Raw genomic sequence first — 20,964 nt, 5'->3', positions numbered from 1 at the left:
GATGTGCACTATATTTGTCTTTTTCCAATCATCCAGGACCTACCCTAATCGCCACAAGTTTTCAAAGATAATGGCCAATGGCTCTGCAGTCACATTCACCAACTCCTTTAGCACCCTTGGATGCAGTGCATCCGGCCCCATGGACTTGTGCTCGTCCAGCTTTTCTAAATAGTCCTGAACCACTTCTTTCTCCACAGAGGGCTGGTTACCTCCTCCCCCTGCTGTGCTGCCCAGTGCAGCAGTCTGAGAGCTGACCTTGTTCGTGAAGACAGAGACCAAAAAAAGCATTGAGTACATTAGCTTTTTCCACATCCTCTGTCACTAGGTTCCCTCCCCCATTCAGTAAGGGGCCCACACTTTCCCTGACCACCTTCTTGCTGCTAACATACCTGTAGAAACGCTTCTTGTTACCCTTCACATCCCTTGCTAGCTGCAACTCCAATTAGGAGATGTCTTTTATTTTGTTACTGTAAAATTGTTAGTAGCTAAGTATATTATCTTTGCTGAAGGCTTTAAAATAAACAAACATTTAGTATGAATTTGAATGAAAGACATTATAAGGTACCTATATATATCCACAGACTGGGTTTTGTGACTGGCTGTTTTGTAAAGCATTGTGTGTTTGTGTGCATGTGTGTGCATGAATTCACATCTTTTCATATAAGTGTGTGTATGTGTGTGTGTGTATAGATGCGGACTCATGTGTAGCAATAAAATGGCTAAAGGCCTGATCCATCATTTCCAGCAGGTGATAGGCAGAATGTTTGGATGTTTTTACTTGTTTTTGAACATATAGTAGCAAAAATTGAAAAAGGAAAACATTTTTAAAGACCTGATCCTGTAGACCCTCACTATCCAGAACGTCTGTGGACTGCAAAGACTGCATGATTTGCTCTGTAGGTGGAATCTGATTGGCTGATGAGAGTTCGAAGTATGTATGCCTGATATAATTACAGAGGCTAGGACATGTTAGTGATTTGATACAAAAATCTAATGCAAAGATTTGATGCAGGTAAGTACTTAGTGCTTTTAAAAGTACAGTTACCAGATACACATGCTGCTGAGTTGAAAAACTGCATGTTTAGTCTCTGATCTCTAGTCACACATCTTACAGTTTAATGTAGGACTAAATAAGCACATCTAGAAATGTTCAGCTAATCAAATGACCTGATTATTTGAAACTTCCAGTGTGTCTCTTTGATAAAGTGAAAGGAATGATCATGTGTGCTCCCATAACAACACATTGTTTCATTGTTAGTACTACTGCAAGAGGTTTGGGGATTATTCTTTTAGTATAATGTGACAACATTTGTGGCTACTTCAGTGTGTAATGGGGCTGACAAATGTACACTAATTGTAAACTCAGTTGTAAAAAGTACGTAAAAGGTCATAACCTACAATAATGCTCATCTCAACTAACCTCTTCTCTTTTCCCCAAAAGGACAATTATTACCGACTTCGATACTATCTGAGAGACTGTCAAACAAAGACGTTTTCCTTCTGAAAACTCTCTCCAGCTAAAAGGAGAGGGAACAAGGGATATTATTAAAATGAATAAAACCTCTACTTAATACTTTACATTTCAAACATTTTAACTATTTTTCCTTTTTTACTTTATCATTAATAAAAGCTTAAAAAGATGTTTAATGATGCATTCGCCATGGTACTAAGCAGACTCAGGTCTCTGTATACCACACCCTGAACCTTGTTTAACGCGGTTTAATGTTGGACAGTGACTAGGTTGTATTAACACCTTTGGCCCATATGTTCCATCCAAATTAATACCTAAAGTAGGGATCTCTTAATTAGAGTTTATTGCTTTTTCACTGTGAACCCCAAAGTGGTCATCTTGCAGCCCTGCTTGCTTCCCTGCTCCTTCTGTGACCACATTCAAGTATGAGAAATTATATCATCTGCCTTCTCTCTTGCCGTTAGCAGATGGTAACATTCTCCTTTTGTGGAAAAGAGATGCCTTCTGTTTCATAAATAGAGTGAAAACTAGAATGATTTCACTTTTTATCTTTCACAAAACTTCTCAGTATTGTTGTGCTCATGGGTAAAATGACACAGAGTCCCTCTTCTCCATCTCTTATTTCCTTCCCCTCTTTTCTCTCTCTTGCTGTCTTTTGAATGGCATAGCTCACCATTGAGGTGTGTGTGTTGTCAGCTTAGTGAAGTGGTTTGGGGGAGGGCAGACAGAGAAACATGGCTTTTATATATTTAGACAGAAATAAATGGAGGACTGGAATACAGCAGACATTTTTACACTTGGGTTTAATGGTGGAGAAGGTCATGTTTATTTTTTTCCTAGCCCAAACATGTATAACAAAAGTTGAGAATGCCCGCTCCTTAGGCTTAAATTAAAGTGGAAATATCCTAGTATTTGTTGACATCTCAATGTTTTCTGGCAACATTTCAAAATCATCATGCATTTTTATCAGGAATATAAACAAATTTTGTATTAGAACTGAAAATGTTTCCTTTTTATAACTGAAATCTTATCAATTATTTAAATTGCTGAGCAACCCTGGGCTGTTAATGGTGCACATTTATGTGCTGCATGTGACATGAAGGATATCTAGTGCATAAGAATTTTGTCACCGAAGTTATGTAGATAAGTGTGCAACATACTAAGCTACAATGGGACCATTCTGTGTTTTTGAGCTTTTTGTTCACTTTGTGTATTTTTAAGGGATAGTGAGAAGAAAACCAAAATTGTAATAAATTGTCCTGTAAAACAATGTAGTCATTTTGTTGCCACAGAGACTTGTACTGAAGGAATTCTGCAGCCAACTCATGTTGAAAATGCTGCTGTGACAGCTGTTTTATGAACGAGTGTCAATCAACAACCTGTTTTCTTTCAAGATACTTTTAGGACACCAATGGAACTAAGGCTTTTTCTCTGATATGACTGCCTGATTAAAATATTGCAAACCTACATATTCTGATCGTTGCTAATTAAATGAAGGATAATGTCAAGCATTTTTTTGATATAGCCTTTGTGATTTAAAACGGCCTTTTCCTCTATTGATCTGTAATATTCTCCAAGAAGCTTGAAGAAAGAATGTCTCTCTCCCTGTCTTAGTTTTTCAACACTGATCAAAACACTGATTTTTTTTTTATCTGTGTTTCTTGCTGAATGCAAGCCAATGAGAATATAGCACAGCATTAGGAGTTGCATGCAGAGTGATGAATGGATAGCATAGACATTGTTCATCCTAATTTATCTAGAGATATTTGAATACAGTAGAAGTAAGAAACTTGTTAAATGGGTAATGTTGTTGCACTTGCATTGTAGCTTTGATCCTCAATGTGTGATGACACTGGAGTTTCCAAGTATTATCAGATTGAAGATCGCTGGATGTAGTTCCCAATGCCACAGGGAATTAGCAAGCCAGTGTGGTTTCAGCACTACAAAAGTGGTTTACCCAGTCTTCTGCACTGTGTTCCCTCGGAGTCTTGCTCAAGATCACAATGCCTTAAAATCATCAGATCATAACAGTTTTTGAAAATCACTTCTTCAGTCATTTCTAATTACAATTGCCAGGAATTAGACTGTGAGAACATATGATGGAAGACTTGTCAGCATAAATCATGTTCCTGTGCATGTCTCTGTGCGTGTTACAGACTTCAGACATAAGCATCCATTGCCCTGTTCATTTTAGTAACATGCAGAAGGCTTTCTTTTCTAGGCCATGATCTTTTGATATCGGAGGAGATTACTGCCTTGGAACTTCTACACAGTGTTCCTTGTTAAGCATTCCTTGTACTACTAAATACCATGTGCTCCAGTTTCACTGTGAGATGTTATTCTTAATGTCAGTGACTTAAGCCATGAGAGTAAAAAAATACCTTCAGGTTCCAGATGCTGATTCACCTATTTGTAAGGTTCAGATCTTTTACGGAGATGATGAATTAAACCTTTTCCCCACCCAACTTTCCCTCACTTGCCTTTCCATTCTGAAGAGACCAGACCATCTTAGTGCAAGTCTGATATTAAAAGAATTTTATCTGCAGTGGGGTAACATTTTTAGACTCTGTACAGCTTTTTCTTTATTATTCTACTGGCTCAATAATGATACTTTCCCATGGGATCAGTCTATAACCAATCTATTCATTGATAATCCTCAAGACATGATACGATAAGGATACTTGCATTTTTTTCCAGCACAGTTTTACAAATCACTACTTTGCAGAGTCATCATTCTGGCATGAATCCAGGCCTATTTTTGAAATTTCAGCATGTGAGCAATTGTAAGTGCCCAATTGTTTTGTCCTCCCAAATGCCTTAAGATTTACGGGATGCCTATAAATAATCTTGTTCCAATCTGAGCCATTTTGTTTCTACCTGTTTTGTCTCAGATGTTTTACACCAGTTGGCTGTTTCAATGATGCACATGATGGTTTCATGTTCTAGCAGTCTGTCTGTCGTTTGGTGGCTTATAGAAACATCCTGGAGCTTTTTAGTCTCCAAATGTGGGAATGAATCTGCCATAATCTTGAAGAAAATAGTTAAGACAATAAAATTACTTGTTCTTGTTCCTCGAAGTGAGGTTGTTATAACTCTGTCGACATCCATCTGCCTTCCCGGCAGAGTTGGGGATAATCTTTTTGCAGGGCTTTCTACCTTTTTCTCAAAAAATAATACAATAAAACAAAAACAAACAACCAAAGCAAAAAATCCCTCAAAAACAAAACAAAAAACAAAAAAACCCAAAACCCTGATGGTTAGAGGGGCTGCTGGTCATCATCATCACTGGGGCTGATTACCAACTGATGTATGTAAGATTTAGCTGCCCTAAAATACTGAAATTGTGAGAGGTCTTATAAGTTGCATGCTGGCAGAATGGACTGCAGAGAATAGTTCTGTTATAGCATACATTCTAAGTCACTCATGGTAGTGGCTGGGCCTGGTAGCAAATGTTTGTAGGGTTGGGAAGATGCTAACGTCTTTCCAAGAATGCTGACATGGTGCATTTTGCCATGAACACGCTGAAGGTTTTGAAAAAGGAAAGTGAGTGAATTTTTTATAATTAAAATTAAATAATGAAATGAGAATACAGGTCCCTTCCATGCATGCAAGGTTTTGTGGTAGGAAAAGATGCTTTGTATGTGTTATAACCCTTATATCGTTGAGGTTATTTGTTTGTGAACTTGGCCATCAGCACAGTTTTCAGTCAGCTCTGTAATTAATTTGCGTTGTAATACACAAAGAGATTTTCCATTATATTTATGGAAATATTGTAAGATGGTAATTGAAATTATTTTCTTATTATACATAGCAGTTAATTAAAGAAAGATATTAAGTAGCAGTGGAGCTACACTACCACTGTTGTCTTGTATCAGTATAAAAAGGCAGTAATTTTTTTGACAGCCACTGATTGGAAAGTTGCTTGCAGCCTTCTGGAAGCAAGGGGTACATGCTCTGGATCAATAACTGGCAAATTTTCCATTTAAAAGTACCTGAACAATGTTCCAAATAGCCACTGGCATCTTAATTTTCCATGGAAACTGAAATACTTGTATGTGGAGGACAAATCATTTTCGGAGAATTTTTCCAGACTACTTGTTAACAGTTATTGCTGTCCCAAAAGGTTGACAGCTGACATGATTGATATTTCATTTACTTGTCATCACTGAGTAATGGAGAAGGCCACATTACTATTTTTTTCTAAAGAAACGTTGTCTCTTGAACATTTGCTTTAGTTTATTATTCCAGAGAGTGTGTAGTATGTATTTATACTATATGTATATGTCTTGGGGTCTGGGCATATTACTAAAAATAAAGAAACACATTTTCTTTACAGCTTTGGTCTGCTAGAAAGCAGTGCATTCTTTTATAGCCCCATAGCTATTAAATGCTAGCTGCCTTTTTTTGTGGTGGGGGGCAAAGATCTTAGCTTGTTATTCATTACCCCATGATATAAAATAAGTCTACAGGGATAGCTCCCTTTCTTCCTGCAAACATCTCTTGATCATTTTAAAATAGTATATTTTTGTGATGAATAACTTTACTCTGTATAAGCACAGTGGGAGCATGTGTAGCGGGATTATTTAAGAGAAGTGTACAGTAATCATGACCCAGATAGCCCTTCAAACATGCTTTTATATCATGTATGTATGGGGGCTAACAAGAACCCAACACCCCCAATAGTTTTCTCCCCTACTAACACTTTACAGGAGGACTATCCATTCTTCCTATCCATTCTCATATATGAAAAATGTGGCGATATCAAATGCCTTCTCTTTCTTAGCTGGTTAGAATCTTAGAACTGTAAAGGAACATTGAAATAGGGCCCCAGTCCTTCAAGTGGATCTGCACATGCAGACTTTTGTGTTCACACAGAGCCACATTGAGAACAGGACCACGTTTGTAATCAGTTGAGAAGAAATCTGTGCCTCAAGGTGAAGCTAGAAGACTTGAAGCTTCCAGAATTCAGTTTTGTGAATGCATGTATGATTTTACGCAATGAAAGCATGTATTGTACACTAAAGCAATCTTAGTGACCTGTCCTACAGCCTGTGCTCACTATATTTGTGTAGTTGCTCCCTTTGTATACTTAATTTGATGTCATTCCATAACAAGATGAAAGAAAACTATTTACATAACAAATTAATAAACCAATCCTTATGTTGATTTGCATTATGTAGATGTCAAAAAGTTTGTTTTATGGTAAGACATTGGTATGATCAGAACACTCGTACTTGACACCATACAGATATGCAGTATTCACTGTTTAGGTTAAGTAATGTCAGCATAGGTAACAGCATCATAAAATATTTATCTGAGAACACGGTATATCTAAAATCTTCAGGCCAGATCCTCAGGTGGTGAAAATGAGCATCAAAGTCAATGGAGCTGTGCTGACTTTCACTGGCTGAAGATCTGACTCGCAATCAACGTTTTTGTTCTTAAGCTAGGTAAGGTGCAGTTGGAACATTCTTTGTACTGTGCTTTTGAATTCTCAACACTTCCCATAGTCAGAGAGATGCATTGGCAAACCAATGAGGTCCATCTCCTCACCATAGCAGGATTGTTTCTTAAAGTACATGTTCCGGTGTTTTGTCTTGTGTTCAGTGTCCCATGTAATGCAGTTTCCAATGTTTCCCAGGGGAAATTTTTTCTAAAGGCAAATAGATATTCCCAGATCTCCAGCCTAAATGTTCCCTTTCCTTATTTTTCACCCATTACTCAGTAACTCTTCTCCCTACCATGCTATTTTCTTTCCATCCTTGGTATTCACGCCCTTCAAATATTTACAGACTGTTATGTAGCCTTTTGTCATCTCTTCGCCAAACTTGTATTTATGTATCCATGGTAGCTGTCTTGGATTTTTTTTCATCAGCTACTCCCACCAGCCACTAAAATGTCAGGGGCTGTGGTCTGAGGTCCCCATAATGTGACAGTGTCTTTCTGGTAATGAAATGCCAAGAGCTGTGGATGTTATGTTGTAGATGCCATTGCACTGGGACCATATTACCTCTCTGATTTGTGTGGAGTGATACCTTTGGATATGCAGCCCAAAGCCACATTCACTGTTTCTACCATATCATATTGGCAGTTCATGGCTAACTTTCAGTTGTCTATCTATTTTCATCCACTGGTCTCATTCAGAATGACTGCTTTCCAGGTTTCTCTTCCCCATTGACTCTTTCTGTCTTGAATTATTTTTCCACAAATGTAGTAGTTGGTATCTTTCCAGGTTGAATTTCATTGTATTTTGTTTCTAATCGACCTTGGTTTCTTTGTATTATTTCTGGCTCTTACTTACTGCTGCAAATTTTATTAATGTTCTCTTTATTGGATAATAATGTAGATGTCGGATAAGCCTGAGCCTATGATGGTCACGGTACAATAGTAGACCACTCCCCTGAAGTCAATATATTACTGATTATCATTACCCTTTGTTTAATGTTCCTTCATAGTTGTTTTGTTGTGTGGACAGTACAAACAGTAGGAATGTATTTTGGAGGCTGATACATGTAACAGCAATTTTTTCAACCCTAAAAAATATCTTGATTTCAACAATCTATAACACTATAACTACTATTCATATGTTATTGAATAATCTCCTCTAATTTCTTTGCAGTATTATACCATTGTAATGGAACAGCAAGTAAATGGACAGTTAATAGAACCTTTGCAGATATATCCAAGAGGTAATGCTTAGCAAATATTTATTAGCAATGATTATATCAGTAAGATGTTTCATTAACAGTTATGTTTTCAGAAGGTTTAAATACAGATAACATGATGTTTACTTCTTAATTTAGATAAAATTCAATATTGTCAGGATTGTAGTGAAACTACAGTTATTGCACATAAAATAGCTTGTTTACTGGAGTAAATTAAACTAACCAGATTTAGTTTGCATGGTACATATTTACCTGCATTTAAAAAAACTCATTGGTGGTGGTGTAGTTTGTGTGTATTCAAAGCCAAAGCAGTTGAATAACTCAGGTTCTGGATGCTTCTTACGACCCTTGCTCCTCTAAAGTTTTTAATCAACACAATATGTTCAGGGGATATGATCTGTCAATCTGTGTTGAAACTGGAGATATGTCCAGCATAGAGAGGAATTTTATTTGAGCTGTTGGCAATTTGTAACAGAATCAAAATAATGGCGTCTTATGCACAGATAATACCCAGTTATGTAGGCACTGATTGTAGAAAGTATCTCTGTTCAGGACAGCACTTAGTATGTGCTCAAATGCTCTCCTGAATTCAGAAGACTTAATCACATGTTTTTGTGCTGGGTTGCTATTAAAATAGAATTTACTATCTCCTAAACAAAATCATAGGCAACTACTTGGATTTTGGATACATACTTTTCTCTGAGAACTCAGGTAATGATTAAAAAGAATAGCATATTACATAACCCTTCTAATTCAAATGTTCTCAGTATCCAGTCTCTGTATCTGTGGTTCTTAATTGGTGAAATGGATAAGGTTTAAATTCTCCAAGTAAATCTTCCAGCAATAAATTAATTGAAATAATTAAGAATTAAAATCTTCTCTGTTAACTGATACTAGACAAATAATCATACTATGAGTTTCCCAATTAAATATTCTAGACTTTCATTACTTATAACTCTGAAGTTTTAATTGGGCAGCTAACCAATAGGCCTTTCTAACACATGCTATTAAGGTCTCAAAAGGAGGCTGTCTCTGGTGGTAGGTTAGTGAGCTGCTATGGGAAGAAGCTTAAAGGAGAAATATTGAGACTTTTGCATCTCAGCCGAGCAGGGGCTGAAATAGCAGAGGGATTCTTGTAGATTCTAGCCATGGAAAAAGCTCATGCATCACTAGATTAATTCCTCGCTGTTACAGTGGGTTTTCCGAGTGCACTTATAAAGAAGGAAATGTGTGTGTGAGAATGTGTGTGTAATACACAAACACACACATTCACTCTTGCCTCTTTATAGCTGTGTTTGCATTCAAACTCATTGTAATAATGAGGTATCAGGGTAGTATAGTATCTAGTGTGTACATATACCCGTGCACTCACACGTTCCCTGTACAAAACCACAGGCCTACATAATATCTTGGGAGATTAGAGCACCCGTGACAAACCCCCTTGTCTGGAGTTGTGTAAAGAAGGTTCAAGAGCCCCTTATTGCATATTTTGTGATATCCAATTGCAAAAGAGAAAATATTGAAATTTCATGTGGCCAGAGTATATGCTGCTTTGGCAGCTGAGCCTTCAAGGGGCTGAACAGCTCAAAAGGGCTCAGCATTGTCATTTCACTTCCGAAATCAGTGGTTGTTGCTTGGAAGTTGTTCAGTACCTTTCACGGCTGAGTCCCCAGAGGGACACACGGAGGTTCAAAATCAGACTCTACGTTCTGTAAGTTTGCCTTTTGGACCATTCCTTCAGTACCTGCCTTGTGGTTCCTGCTCTCCCTCTCCGTGGGAGTGCCCCTTCTCTCTTCCATGTATGCCCTCCTTGGGTGATCTTCTTTGATCGTATGGATTCAGTTATCACCTCTGTGCTGATGACTTGCCAATCTCTATTGCCACCTGTGATCTTTCACCCTTGTCCAGTCATGCCATCTCCTCTTAGATGGCTTGCCACCACCTCAGGCTGAACCAGTCCAAAGCTGAGTTTCTTCTCCTTCCTCCAAACTTTCTCTGTTAACCCCTCTGTTCTCCTTGTTGCTATGCTTGTAACCTTGCCATCATCTCTGACTAATTTTTCTGCTTCTCTCACATCCAAGCTCCCACTAAGTCCTGCTGCTTCTTCCTCTACAGTATCTGAACAAGTGCCCTTTCCTCTCTTTTTTTTTTTTTCCAACCAGGGCTCTAGCCCAGGCTCTTCTCTTCCATCTATCCAAAACTGTTCTAGCAAAAACGCTTTCCTTTCTCATCCTTTTGGCCATGTCTCCCTTCCCACTGGTTTTTGAATCCTCTTAGTGTCATCTACCTTTTCTGCATGTGATTTGAGCTTCTCTCTTTCTTTCAAAATTCTTCACAGTTCCACTCCTCCCTACCTTACTGCCTGCACTAGATTCTATACATACAAGCCCTTCATATCTTTTCCTGACACCATTTTCATCTTTTTGAGGAAGGCTCTCCAGTGCTACCTGCTCTGTAATCAAATAGTTTCTGAAAACCAACCTGTTCCATGAAACCGGCCAGCACTGATGTCCATGTGCCATGCATTGTTGCCTTAACTGTGCTGTACCTGTTTCATATTATAAGCTCTTGGGGGTAACAAATTTGTATTTAGTATATTTTATATTATATATAAATAATAATTGCCTGATTTTTTTTCAAACCCATCAAATATATATATATATATATATTTTTGGCCACTGAGCGACTCTCTTTTTGTCTTTTTTTTAACAGCTCTGAAAGCTTACATTTTCCATAATCCCCACTGATTATATATGTTTGTGTTTTAAGGTCCGATCACTTCTTCAGCAAAAACCTAGATAAAGGGTTTCTTTGAAGAATGCTTCAGCCTTTCATAATAGTTGTCTTAATTCTGCTTACAGTGGTAGCCCAGGAGAAAAATATTTTAAATAAATACTATCCATTCTTTAATTCATGGTAAACAAATAATTTATTACAGTGTTTATGGACGGTGCGCTTCTTATTCAAACACAATGAATTTTGTTACCAAAGCATTTTGTTACAGGCATCAGGGCAAATGACATTTGACATGTCTTTTATTGTTTGTTCAAAATGTTAATTTCCATATTTCCATTTCTGAAGAAATGTAAACTAAAATGGTTGGTAAACTTTAAAATTACACTAAAAATTATCCATTTCCCTCCTCCCCAATCCTGGGTGAAATAATATTTAGCTTCTTTAAGAATATCATAGTAATTTTTAATGCACACAGCCTGGCCTAACTGATGTGTTTAATAACTATCATCTGTGTCCTTTTGACTAATAAATAGCTCTGTTTCCTGCTGTCAAAAAATGGAGTGAAATACATGTGCATCTGAGAGAGAGAAAAATCAAATTCATCCCTTCCCAGACAATCAATCAAAATTGACAGGCCCTTTAACGTACAATTTGTAGGGCACTGTAGTTTTAAAATGGGAATTGTCTGTAACATATAGCTAGAAGCCTGTGTGGTTTTAACATTTGACAAAGGCACATCCGCTGAATGGAAAAAACGTGGTAATATATTGTTTAAGAGGCTTTACGAAAATACCTTTTCTCAAGTAGTACTTCATCTTTAAAGCTAGACATCATAAAAAGATGTCAGGATTTTCATGTAAACAAATAATGCATCATCTTTTATTCTATATTTAATGCATTCAATCTTCTGCTTCCTTGGTCTTTGAACTTTGTTCCACAACCAGGTTTTCCCCACATTAAAACACACAGTGGCCTGTTTGTCAACATGACTTTAAAAAAAGTCTCTCTAAAAGAATTTAGTTAACTGCAGTACATCATGTAGGTAAACAAAAGAAGATAGTGAAGGCATTTGAATTAAGAAATGAATCTAATCATTTTAGCCTAGTTATCTTGATTTTGCTGTATTTTAAGCAGAATTTATAATTTATATTAGACAATGTCAAAAAGCTCTTAGCATTTATAAATGCTCAGTCCCTGCAAGTTAAAAATCCTGGCTCACAATTCCCACTCTGGGTCTTAGGCGGCACTTTTCAATCATTTCTCGCTGCTAATTTTGGTGTCACCCTCATTTCTTTTTAAAAGATTCATTTTGAGCAAATTTGTAAATGGCCCTGATGTGTTCTACAATTTAGTCAATTACTGTTTCAGCCTGCAAGCCTCCTGGGAAACGCAACATACATGGCCTGAAGGTACGAATTTCAATAATTGTTTCAGTAAAGTTAGATGGATTTGTAATGCTGTGTTCCACTTATTGAAATGTCAAATAAAACTGCACTTCTTTGAGTTCTGACAAGCAGATTTTTTTTTTTTTATGAGTGTGGGACAAAGATTCATCTGCTTGGTATTGGCTGCAATATCTGAGTGTTGTAGACAGTTGTATTAAAAACTGAAATGCATTTTGTTTCTTCCTTTTGTTAATAAGCTTCTTAAATATTAACTCTGCTATTAGTATCAATTTGCAAAGAGGTCTTTTGAAGGGAGAAACACCATATTATTTGATTTAATTAATTTATATAACCCGTTAAGCACACAACCAAGTTGCAATGAAATCCTTTCAGGACATTTATTCAGTTTATTCATATATACTTATTAACTTTCTACTGTAATCGTACATATGTTCTCCATTCTGAATTGCAGGAACCTATAGGATAATTTGTATAAAATGATTGTTTATCTCTCAATGCATGTCTTAAAGGGGAATAAAATAGCAGTCTTACTGTGTATTTCTGTTTTTCTATATTATTTAATTAAGGATTTAAAATGTAAGGAAATAGTATACTGAAACTCATCAGTTATCTAGTATCCTAACCTACATACAGACAAGACCTCAATGATGGGTATGCCTAGCAACAAGCTAATTAACCTTCATAGTGAAATGAGAAATTCATGGCAAATTACAGGTTAATTAGAACGGTGTCCTCTGAACACAAACGACTGATAGAGATTCTTTCTCTGCCTGCAGGTAAATACACGAGCAGGGTCTGCTAATAATAGCAGCTCAGCAGTCTCGGATTCCCTTCCAAGCAATAGGTAAGAGTCAATAGTGGATGTTTTTTATTAAAACAAAATGGAACATGAGAAGTGATTGGTGTCTAGTAATTAATGGTATCAAACTTGAAATGTCAGATAACTTTATCAGTATGGCTATTGGGAGTGAAGGAGTACAATGGGAAAGAAAAAACAATCTAACCTGCCCTGTAGAACTTGTTACACTCCTATTACAGGTGTTCAGTAAACCTATTTTCTGCCGATAGAACTCTGCCTTTATGGGATATTTCACATGGCTTCATCCTTTGTATGACTTTGACATACGGTATATAGTTGAGCCAGAAGTTCATTTATTTTAATTGATCTAATAATCATTGTCCATCACAGGGTTTTTAGTTATTTAGCAGGTTTAGTCATTCATTGGATATCTAATGCAAAGTGATTTTGCTGAAAAATTGGGTCCTGTTAAGTTTGATGCTCAATTTAATAGTTTTGCTAGCATGGGCTGGGATACGTCTAAGGGTATTAAACTCCCAGATACCACCAAAATTCATTGTGATTTGGCTGCCTAACTCCCTTAGATTTCTTTCAAAATTCTAGCTATGGATTTAATATTACTTCTTATTGCCTGTGAATATAAGAGAACTATTTAATATTGGAAAGGTAGCTTCTAGTGCACCACAGTAGAGCCTTGTAATTCAAAGGCTCAGTATTTTAATTGGAATTTATACATTTTATGAGTGCCCTTTCTACATAGCCCTGCACCAAATGTGTCCCCTTCTCTTTTTAAAAACCCTCTTTTAAACAAGTTGACAAAGAGTATTACAAGCATGTTAAAATACGATGTGTTCACACTTGAGTGGAAGCAGTTTTCTATTGGTACCTGCTAACGTTGCAGTCCCATTTGCTTGATATTTGTGGTGCCACCTAGTTATCCACTGGGGAGAGCAGAAGTGCATTACAACATTGGAGGCAATGCAGAGATCATGACACAGACTCTGCAAGCACCTAAACCACTTAAGGTGCCCCAGTCAGTGAGCACCGCTAGAGACCTTGACAAAAGAGAAATCAAGCACTTTAGGCAAGTCTGCGTTGGAGAAATCTTGGCTCCAGTAACTCAGTGAGGTATGCTGAGTATTACAATTGTGAAGATGCTATCCACGTTCTTTGGAAGAAAATATTTACTGTTTTCACTAGGCTACGTTGTACACTAAGCTAAGTAAATACTCTTCCTCTCCTTAGCATTCAGTAGTTTTCAGTACGCCATGTACTTTGAGAGGGTTCTCAAAGTGCACTGAAAATGAGTCTTCTAGAAGATTGCATCATCTTATGTCTTGATTAATTGCCATTCCTTTTCCAAAACCTTTTGCACTAGGAGTTGTGTTTTTGAAGTAATTGAAAGTCTCTCTTTGTTTTATGTTCACAAATTGTTAGTCCTGAGAGATGACAAGATCAACTTGTGTTTCCTTGGAAAACTTAATCTTTCTTTAAAGTAGTCTGGGAACAAAAGGCCTATTGAAGAACAAAGCCACCAAATATGAAGTCCCTATTTTCACTGTTCCTGTTAGTAGTGATCTATGATCAAGACACATGCACCTATCAAGACTATATTATTGTGTTTGGTTGTTGTTGTTTTTTAAATTCACTACTCTGCCCGAGAGGATTTTTCTAGTGGTACTGTTGTCTAGGCAGCATGTTCTGTGGGAGGATGAGGAGATCAGGTTGTCTGGAAAACGGGGAGGCCTTGATATTTTGGGAAAGGAAATTACCTTGGAATCAATGATAGCAATGCATATTTCACTTTTGCAAGATAGTCTTTAGTTACCAAAAACACAAACACAACTGCAGCAGTTAGTTGTGAATATCCCAATAGAAGTGTAATGTCAGTGAGTATATCTGGTACATGAGACAATTGTGCTGAAAAAGGGAGAGGTTGCAAAAACAAATTGAGGTGGAAATAAAATTTCTTCCTTCTACACACACAGACCAGAGTGCTGGAACAATTGTTATAGTGGTGGTGCTGAGAGCCATTTAACCAAACTGTAAAGTGTGTATATCATGAAACCACTTCAAGCCGGCGTGTGTGGTAGCACCCCCAACACACCTAGTTCCAGTACCTATGCATGTAGAGGGTGGGTTAATTAATTAGATTCTGGCAAACACTTTCCAATTAGGGTGTCTAAGACACCTATATTAAATTGGGTGCTGACCACCTGCTGTTCTCATAAAATCAGTGGGTGTTGGAGGTTCTCAGAAAATCTATTTAGTTTTGTTTAGGTGCTAAATATGGGTTTAATTTTTACCACAGACAAAGCACCACTTTTATCCTTATTTTCAAGTATTTAAAAAAAAAATTGTAATCCAGTCAGAAGTTTTATCTCTTTAGCTCTCCATGGTAGTCCATATTTTACTTCGTTCTTGACAGACCAATCCTTACATATATATATATATATATATATATATAATCTGAACTTCTTATATATTCTAAGAAAATGGGCGCACTCTCTAGAAAGGCATCAGTGTTCAAGCTGTGCATCATGCTAGTTCATTGTTATTTCATTTATTTAATGTAGTCAAGTTTCCAAAAGCGAAGAGCTTCAATTAAGAATTTGTTTATGGCTCAGCGTGAAATGGTACCAATATTGTTCTTAATTTTTTTTATTATTTGTATTTTCTTAAACTTGCCCTGACATCTCCAAGTTTCTGTGACTGCACCAAATATATATTTTAGAAGCTTCAGATGCAGGTTCCACTATATCACCCCCAATGTTTTTAAATATTTTGACTTGTATTTTATGGTGAAATACAACAAAGATTGCTCCAAACGAATTTATGATAACAGCTTTCAGGGCACTTCCCTTGCTAGCTTGGTAATGAAATCAAGAGGAAGGATAAAAATGAATTGTGACTTCCTCTGGCTTTCTGGAGTTTTGGTAGTACTTTATTTATCTTACAGTGGTGCCAAGAGACTCCAACCAATGTTGGGGCCCCATTGTACATACACATAGCAGGACAGTCCCTGTTCTGAAGAGCTTACAGTCTCAGTAAATAAAACAGACACCGGAAGGATGTGTTCCCGATTTTGTGGATGAGGAAGTGAGACATTGAGAAATTTAGTGATTTGCCCAAATGAAGTTCATGTTAGAGCTAGGAATTGAAACTTAATCTCCTGAATCCCAGTCTAACCTTAAGTCTTGCCTTAACCCCAAGACCATCCTTCCTCTTAAGTGTTTGGCTTTTAATTTTTTTTTCTAGTCGAAGGATTAAATTGTGCCCTCCATCACTGTACACCCCTGCCACCCTGTTGACTTCAGGGGGTATACAGTGGCTTTTTTTAATTAGTTCACAAGTTCAGAGATGTTTGGTTGAGATGCTTGATCTGTTATAACGAAGTAAAACCTTGGGTTTTTTTGGTACTTTATTATAAAACACTTGCTGGTGAGGATAGCTTTGATTTATTGACAAATGTTAGGCTGTATTTTGAAGAGTGGGATGGTCAAATGTCTGTCGTTATCTAAACTGCTTTGTAAAAGTGAAATAAGTCTTGATAATCTTGAATTTTCAATTTTTCTGGACTTCTGTCATATGCTGTTTGAGAAATACCAGGCTCAGTCTGTAATGCATAAGTAAAACCTATTCAGCATGCCTAACCATAAGCAAAGGTGCTGTTTTGTTGGGGGGATACCTTTTAAACTCCATTTCATAGACTGAAACTGTAGTCATGGAAAAGAATTGTTTTGTATTTTTCAGCTTAAAGAAGTCTTCTGCAGAACTGAAGAAAATATTAGCTAATGGCCAGGTAGGTGCATTAAATTCATACTTGGGTACATGTATGACTTGTTACTGCCTATAAACCACAGTGACTGGCATACTATATATAAGTGGAGAGATGGTTATTGCTCATTTAGTTGTAATGTTTCCTTTTTAATACTGAAGTGGAGAGACCATGAAAATCTTCATGATATGAATGAGTTATGTGTCTTGATTTACCTTGATTGCCATAGCAATTTGCTTCCCATTTCTCAAAAGGTGAGAATCATTTTTTAGCTCCAAATAGATTTAAGCACCTCACACACATGTTGCAGTGTGGCCACAATTTAGGAGAAGAAAGTTAATCAGCGTTGAATAACTAAATCAGTTGCTCAGTTGCTACAATGTACCTTTGTATTTTCAGAGCAGTAGGCACGTAAATATTTAGCAGGCTTTTGCAAGTGGTAAGAGAGAAAATTCCTTCTTTTATTGTTTGGAGCTGCGTCATATGCTGCATTATCAGAGCAAAGTTGTAGAAGACTTCCTTATCACCTACTCTTCTCTGCCCCAGGCGGTCAGATCCTGATATACAGACCTGAATAGTTTACACTTTCAGTTGATGGACAAATGGACCCTTTAGGGCACTCATTTCTCACCAGTTTTGATTCAAATAGACAGACAGAGCCAAAGTCGTATAATGACTTTAAATATACACTGCTAAATTAAGCTACCTAAAAGAATACCGGATTCTTCAGTAGCAACATAAATAAGTTTTAATGTTTGTCATAGTGAAACCCCTTTGCTAGCCTTGGAGGCAGGCACTTGTCCATTGCCATCAAGCTTGCCTATTAGGCTCTATTGACTGAGACATCTGTGTCACCGCAAATAAAAGACTCTTATTGATTTTCTTAACTGTTGTTCACTTCCCCTCCATGTTTCGAAGGCTGAAATCTTAATTATCTCAGATGCGTATTCAGTGCCTTCACACAGTGACCTCTCCAAGTCTCATTGGCATTTCATGAATCAAGTAGTTGTAGTTGTGCGTGTCAAGAAGATAAAGGCTGGTCTTCATGCTTGTCCTTCAGTATCACCTGTAACATGGTGATCTAATAAATGAGAGTGCCTCTTTAAAAGGTGATTCTAACAGCATCAGCACTGCAGCCTTGCTTATTTGGCACTGAATCCTTTGAATACAGCTTGGAATATATTTTTAGGCTTGTCAACATTCTTAATACAAAGCCATATTTGAACAAATTGATTCTTGCCAGGAAGGTCTGTTTATAATTTTAAAAATATTTACAAAATAGCTAAACAGATAACTTTAAATGATGTGATCAAAAACATGCTTTTGAGCTTTTTAGTGAAATTTGGCAAATACTAATCCATAATATCAGAGAGCCATTTGGGGATAATTTTTAGAAAATGGAATAACTGAACATGAATAAGGTTACATTATCATGAATGGGTGAATAACCTGAATTTGACATTTTGACTTGTTGAAAGAAATAGACATTTTGCTCAGCTGGATTTTAGAAAGTTAAAGGTTACCTATTTTAAAAATTCTCTATGTAAGGAAATAAAATAGATAAAATCTATTAGTGATAGTACAGATTTGACATGGCCATCAAAGAAAGGAATTTCAGAATTAGTGTTTTAATGCTACCCTTAATTCACCATGCTGTGATAAGGGACTAGACTGTCAATCTCCAAAGAGGAAATGCTCTCTCTTATATTGCATACCTTTTGTTATTCAGTAATTAGGCACAACTATATAAACTGGGGACAGATTTTTGTTTTAACTTTGACTTCCTTTCTTTTTGGAGTTTGTCACCCTTAAACTAATGCTAACAGTTTTTTGTGTGGTTTATGTTTTCAAGCATTAATGATGATATTCCTTTCCACTAGCCTCCACTTAGGTTTAATAAGAAATTCATATTAATCATTAAAAGAAGGGGACATGATTCTTCAAGATAATCAAATATTGGCAGGTTAGAAATAGCTTTCTGCCTAGGTTCATTGATATAGGTTATGTGATATAAATATTTATTTCTTTTCTGTCACTCAGAGTAAATGCCACCAATTGATTCAGCATTGATATAGTGTCAACAGTTCATAAGAAACATTTGACTGGCTTGTGTTTTCCGATTAGTCTCTGCTCTATAAAGTGGGATTTACTAAATCTCTTCAATTGTCTGCTCATAGAGTGTGACTGCTTTCTGAAACCATTACTACTTCGATTTGTAAAGCAAAGGTACAGCTATAGGACTTTGCTTCTGTCAGAGCTTTACATATAAAATAAGGATTAATTGAGCATTTTGCTTTTAATGATTTACAAGAGAATAGATACTGAGTCTTTCAGAGACAGCAGGTATAAACAAAGAGTGTTTTGTTTGCTGACCCATAATTGAATTCTGTTTTCACTTTTTCATTAATTCTGTTAATATCGGCATCCAATCAAGTTTGGCTTTGAAAGTTTAATATTCCAGTCCTTGCTGTGGAGTCCTTGTTTTTATGTTATCATTTTGTGATTGAAGATTCAGTTTTCTCAGTAAAATACATAACTCACTAGGTATTTTTTGGCATCTTTATTTGATTCAATAAATCAAGCTTTATGTCTGTAAGGTTTTCTGGTGTATATTTGCTCCACCCCAATATCTGTTTCACCATCAGTTTTGTGCTGATCCTTTGTGCATAACTGTCAAGGAATGGTACCAGATTGGCAGTGAAAGGCATGCAGAGTGAAAGTGGTGTAACATCACAGCAAAGATTTGGCTAAGATGATTCACTTTTTACCAGTTAGCCAAATGCAGAAGAAAAGGGAAAGCACTGGTATAAAATAACCCTTTGCTGTTTCTTGCAGAATAAGCTTGCATAATTAAAGAAAAAAAAAAAACCTCCCAGAAGAGCTAATGTATAGTTAATGATGTGGGTTTAGTTATGGTTATGTAGGTTTGCTGTGTTTCTCAGAGATCTTTGTTTACAATAGAGTCTAAAGATGTCTTATTCTGTTATTGCAAAGTCAGTGAAGTGCAGAGTTTGGTAGTTTGGGGGCAAAAAACTCCTCAGTGTTTGCGCGTGTTCTAAGCTGACGAGTCGCACAATGTGGGTGAAATTCAGTTTTGTGCGGGTGCCTGGTATTAGGCGTCTATCACTTAAGCCCCACTCGCCTACTATCTCACCCTGTGTGAGGTGCCAACCCAATATTTTAAGAGGAGAGAATTCCTTACAATTTTTTCCTCTTGATTTGCATTTTCTGGTTAAATATAATTATCAGAGTTTTTCAGCTTAGTTTTAATACTCAATTGGTCTTTGGGTACTAATCTTTATATACCTTGAAGATTTATGGTGCAGACTTAACTGCAAATAGACAATTTACGTGGACGTAACTTCTGCTACAATGTACTTCCAGTTATCTCGGATCTCACAAGCTTCAACCTTGGAAATATATAGGAGAATAAATATTTCCTTTGATAAGCGAGTGCTGGATTTTCTTAAGTTGGTTGAAGAGCAGAACAAAATATTTAAAGCTGCACTGTTAGTGATTCGGAAACAGTTATTTTTAGTCAGTTAAAAACTCCATTTTTTGCTGTTGAAACTTGCTGAAAGTTGACTTTTTAGAGGTTTTTATTGCACGTAGCACTTAAGGCCCAAGACTGCTCCTATCTTCAATGGTGTAGGATAAAGCTCTCGGAGTGGGATTTTCAAAAGCGCTGAAGTGACTAGAAACTGAGGTCCACTCACCGCTGTGTGCCCCCTTGTGGCCAGGCATGGCATCACAGCTCTCACCAGGTTAGCGCCCCCTACTGATGGTCATGCTGACACTGTGGTGATTTCTCTGTCAACGACTCAACCCTCTGGCTAGTTCACAGTCTTTAGTCCACCCCTTCTGGGGTCACGGTTGTCCAAATTAAAAATTCCCCAAAAAATCTTACCACAAAAACAGAACCTTCTGCCCTCCTGGGGGCTATTCCTCAGTCTCCCTCCTGTTTGATCAGGGTCTCTCCCAGGCTTCCTGGCCTGGAGACCTTCTCCCCTCCCCTTCTTGCTCCCTGCAGTCACTACAGATATAGTGGCAGTTTCCTGGGCTTCTCCCCTTTCGCTGCCCCTTCCTGCTCTGAACTTCCTACCTTTATA

General features: G+C 37.0%; 1 protein-coding gene across 8 annotated transcripts in view; it reads left to right on the top strand.

Moving 5' to 3' along the window:
• Nucleotides 1-20,964, top strand: part of MAP2K5 (mitogen-activated protein kinase kinase 5) — a 191,762-nt gene that overhangs the window by 17,833 nt on the left and 152,965 nt on the right. For all 8 annotated transcript variants that reach the window (XM_039491615.1, XM_039491614.1, XM_039491613.1 and 5 more), the window contains 4 exons: nucleotides 8,091-8,160; nucleotides 12,241-12,281; nucleotides 13,055-13,122; nucleotides 16,831-16,879. In XM_039491615.1, the coding sequence (XP_039347549.1) occupies nucleotides 8,091-8,160; nucleotides 12,241-12,281; nucleotides 13,055-13,122; nucleotides 16,831-16,879 (228 nt within the window). The remainder of the gene's footprint in view (nucleotides 1-8,090; nucleotides 8,161-12,240; nucleotides 12,282-13,054; nucleotides 13,123-16,830; nucleotides 16,880-20,964) is intronic.

The sequence above is a fragment of the Mauremys reevesii genome, linkage group 10, assembly GCF_016161935.1.
Source record: "Mauremys reevesii isolate NIE-2019 linkage group 10, ASM1616193v1, whole genome shotgun sequence".
NCBI lineage: Eukaryota > Metazoa > Chordata > Testudines > Geoemydidae > Mauremys > Mauremys reevesii.
The sequence above is the reverse complement of the archived record's forward strand: the minus strand, read 5'-3'. Positions and strand labels throughout refer to the sequence as shown.